At 51.9% G+C, this 3,614-nt stretch overlaps 1 protein-coding gene across 1 annotated transcript in view; it reads right to left on the minus strand.

Moving 5' to 3' along the window:
• The window catches only part of LOC119303591 (succinate dehydrogenase assembly factor 2, mitochondrial-like), a 3,008-nt gene extending 1,357 nt beyond the window's left edge, over window positions 1-1,651 (minus strand). Inside the window, exons 1-2 of the mRNA XM_037580724.1 lie at window positions 1,417-1,651; window positions 1,176-1,302 (exon numbers count right to left, since the gene is read on the minus strand). Of these exons, the coding sequence (XP_037436621.1) occupies window positions 1,176-1,302; window positions 1,417-1,604 (315 nt within the window). The 5' untranslated portion in view covers window positions 1,605-1,651. The remainder of the gene's footprint in view (window positions 1-1,175; window positions 1,303-1,416) is intronic.
• Between the last annotated feature and the right edge of the window lie 1,963 nt (window positions 1,652-3,614).

Consider the following 3,614-nt stretch of genomic DNA (forward strand, 5'->3'; position numbering starts at 1 on the left):
AAGGAACTGTCATAATGTATAGAGGTAGCACTAATGACCAACTGGTTAGAAACATAATCTACACACTAGAGAGCTCTGAAAGAAAATTATATATGAGCTGGAAAGGAAAAATTACTGTACCATCTGGAAGAATATCTTACGGTTCTACAAACTACAATTGCCCCAAGATTCTAATGTCAACTCTAACTGTGATCACCAAATATCTAAAGGGGATATGAACAATACACTACAAAAACTTGGTTTAAAAAAACCTTGATGGGGGTGAAATTGGTACTTCCTCCACCGCAATTCACATGGCGCCCTTGCTTTTTGTGATTTAGCATTGACCATCAATTAGACGAATAATATATGAGTAATGTGCCATAAAAATTATACCATTGGAAACTTTTTTTGTATGAATTAAACGGTACAGGTTTTTGTGGAACATAATATATGTTTCACTGGTCAAATTGATGGTCAAAGTTGAACACTGGAATGTGCGGACGCCATGTATGGAGGGACTATCTGATTATGCTGATCAAGAAACTAAATCATGCAGACAGACTGGACAGATACCACACCAACTAGATATTTTGTGAAGCAACTAGGAACGCTTTGTTCACATTCAGCTGGTAATTCTACATATTGTTACCATAAGGGATGGACAAGTCTAACACAGCTGGGTTATGCAGTACTTTACAACAAAATCAGATAACACTACAGAGGAACAACATTGTTAATATGCATGTGCTTTTGAGAATGATTGGCTGTAACACAGGTAAAATCTCGACACTAAACCCTGAACATGAGATGTAATAGAAGTGTTTGTCTATTCAATTTTTGCAAACTGACCGAGGGACATCAAACTACATCTGATACTTGCAGCATGACTCACATCACACTGAACATTCCCACTGACATTTTTTACCAGTACATATCATATAAGCTGGTGGGGTGGTTCCTGACCAATTTAACTGGGTCAAGCGTGACACAAACAGGCTGAAGTGATGAATCCAGGACAAAGAAACATTATGCTATTACCATCACACTGGAGAAAGATTATTCAGAAACCAAGAACATCCCTACTAGCTGATTTTTTTTTAAGTCTGAAGTATGTTACAGCAAACCATAGTAACACAGAAAAGCAATTGGGTGACGAGCTAGTTCAGTAAAGGGGGAGGGGCAGGAAAGCTCACGAGGTCGAGGATCTGGAGCAGGGAGCGGATGTTGGCCTCGTCCATGGAGCGGACGTGCTGCTCCACCCAGGTCCCGAGCACCAGGTCCAGCTCCAGGAAACCCCTCTGCTTGCTCCTGTACATCAGACTGCACGCACGCACGCACGCAGGTATACGAGGACGTGCGCGGCCCCTCGATCAGCAAACGTACTTGGTCGCCCAGAGGCTGAATATTCGAGGGAACGATCGGATAGGAGGGCACCTGTTGACTAGGCGGCGGCGGCTCTCGTCGTTGGAGAGGTCGATGGCGGTGCCGGCGGTGTTCTGCTGGGTGGAGGCGGTGACGGAGAGGAGGCGGCTGGAGGCCGCGGGGAGGAGGGTGCGCAAGGAAGCTGGAGAGGGGAGGGCGCGGCGGAGCTGGAGCGCCCGGCGGAGGAGCGTGGCCGCCATGGCAGCCGCGGGGGAGGGGAGGGAGGGGAGGGATCGTGAAGCGGGGAGGGAGGGAGGGGCGTGGCTGGCTGGTGGGCCGTGTCGCCTCTTCACAAGTCGGGCTGGGTTGGTGACTTTGGGTTCGTGATGGCGCGCGGTGCGGCGTGGCGGCCTCCTGGGCCAGACGACGACAAAGCCAGGCGTTGCGGTGCGGCAACGGGGCCACGTCGACACCCATACGGTTCCAGCGCCGTGGGGCGGCAACGAGGTCATCGCTCACAAAAAAAGAAAAACCAGCGCACGAGCGCGGCATCGAGGCTTAGGGCATCGCCAACATCGTACCTTTTTTTTTATCAAAGAGATCACATCTATTATAGAGATTTACCGGAAGTACAAAAACATCTTGAACATAATAAAAATTATATCAAGTTTCATGGACCACCGAACGACCATTGCCGCTGCGAGAACGAACCGCCGACGGGCCGCTGTCGCCGCTCCCATACTGAAGCCTGCCTGGCCTTGTCGATGACAGTTGAGAAGTATTCGTGCGCATGCCTCTAAGAACCAGCGCCCCAAGGCCGCAGTCGTCGTCGTTGAATCCTTGATCGATTTGAAGAATTTGACATCAAATATCGCCGTTTCGTACGCGCGGCGAGAAATCCTAACCTCGCCGCCCCGAGGAGCTGGCAGGAATCTACGATGAAACTCCGTCTAGTCTGTCCCATCGAACGAACTTGAAGAGGATTGGAGCCCGGAAGACTGACTCAAATAAGAAGCACCGCCATCCATCCAAACCCCGCCCCTGCGAGAACTAAAATCCTACCTATCTACTAGCGGAGACGAGGCACCAGAAATCCCCTCCCCACCACCGGCCGCTGGGGTGGTAGGTGGAGGGGAGGCAAATTCATATGCTCACCAACGAAGATCAAGGGAAGGAAGGTTTTCCCTAGTCGCCTTCCCGGGAGGGAGGGGGGAGGGAAGCAATCGCTTTGATCAACTTGGCATCATACCTATTGCATAACGTCATACGTCCAATCGGACGTATGGACACCCCAAACATTCGTGGGCTCGTCTGGACCTGTTCGCGGAGATTGGTAGAGAAGCCGGTCATCCGATCGCATGCGCAACTATCCGCCTCATTCCCAAACCGTGTTCAATGAAATTCATGCAAGTCGACGATATTTATTAAATTTTGAAATTTTTAATCCTGAAAAATGAAATTTAAAGAAGTACACCAAGTGAAATTTAACTAAACTACGAGGTATCGGACGGTGACCTCGTACGCATGGCAGCTTTGGCCGGCGGCACCTCTGCCGGCGTCGTCGTTCCAATGACCGAATGGCCCGTACAAGTCACGACAGCCTTGATCAGCCGCCGCCTGCGGCGTAACCAATCGACTGCCTCCACAACCTAGCACAGGTGCTCAGCCATGTTGTCCTGGCGGCGACGGTCGCCCATGAACGCCGGCCCGACACGCCCGACCTTCCCTTGGCGAGAACATGGGTGGCATGCTCGGACTCGACCATCACTATTCTGAACAGCTAGTTGCTGATTTAGTGCCGACGTTGGGTGGATGTCGGTGCGGTGGTCTCAGACATGTCCTCGGCCCAAGCCAACACAAGGTCGGGGTCCGCAAGGTCCCAGTCCCGGGGCGCCTGCTCAACTGTTGCCTTGTGGGAGGCCATCATGTTGTGCGAGGAGGAGCCGTCGCCGCCGACACGTCCAAGGTAGTGGAGGAGCCAACCCATCTTCACCGGCGCCACTAGCTCCCGGACCGACGAGGCGACGATAACGGCGCCGGTTCCTGCCGCATCGAAATCTATGCGACAGGGCCGACTAGAAGAACGACCTGACCATGTTGCACCATGGCGACGAGAGCTCATCCTTCATGCATCGTCCGATTTGGATGTCGTGGAAGCGTTGCACCGGCGACGAGGGTGAATCCTGCTTGACGTGGACGTTGCGCTGCGATGAGGGAGGCGTCGGACCACGGTCATGGCACGACTACTCTACCAAGAGCAACATCTGTTG

This window comes from Triticum dicoccoides, chromosome 5A, assembly GCF_002162155.2.
Source record: "Triticum dicoccoides isolate Atlit2015 ecotype Zavitan chromosome 5A, WEW_v2.0, whole genome shotgun sequence".
In the NCBI taxonomy this organism is placed as follows: Eukaryota; Viridiplantae; Streptophyta; class Magnoliopsida; order Poales; family Poaceae; genus Triticum; species Triticum dicoccoides.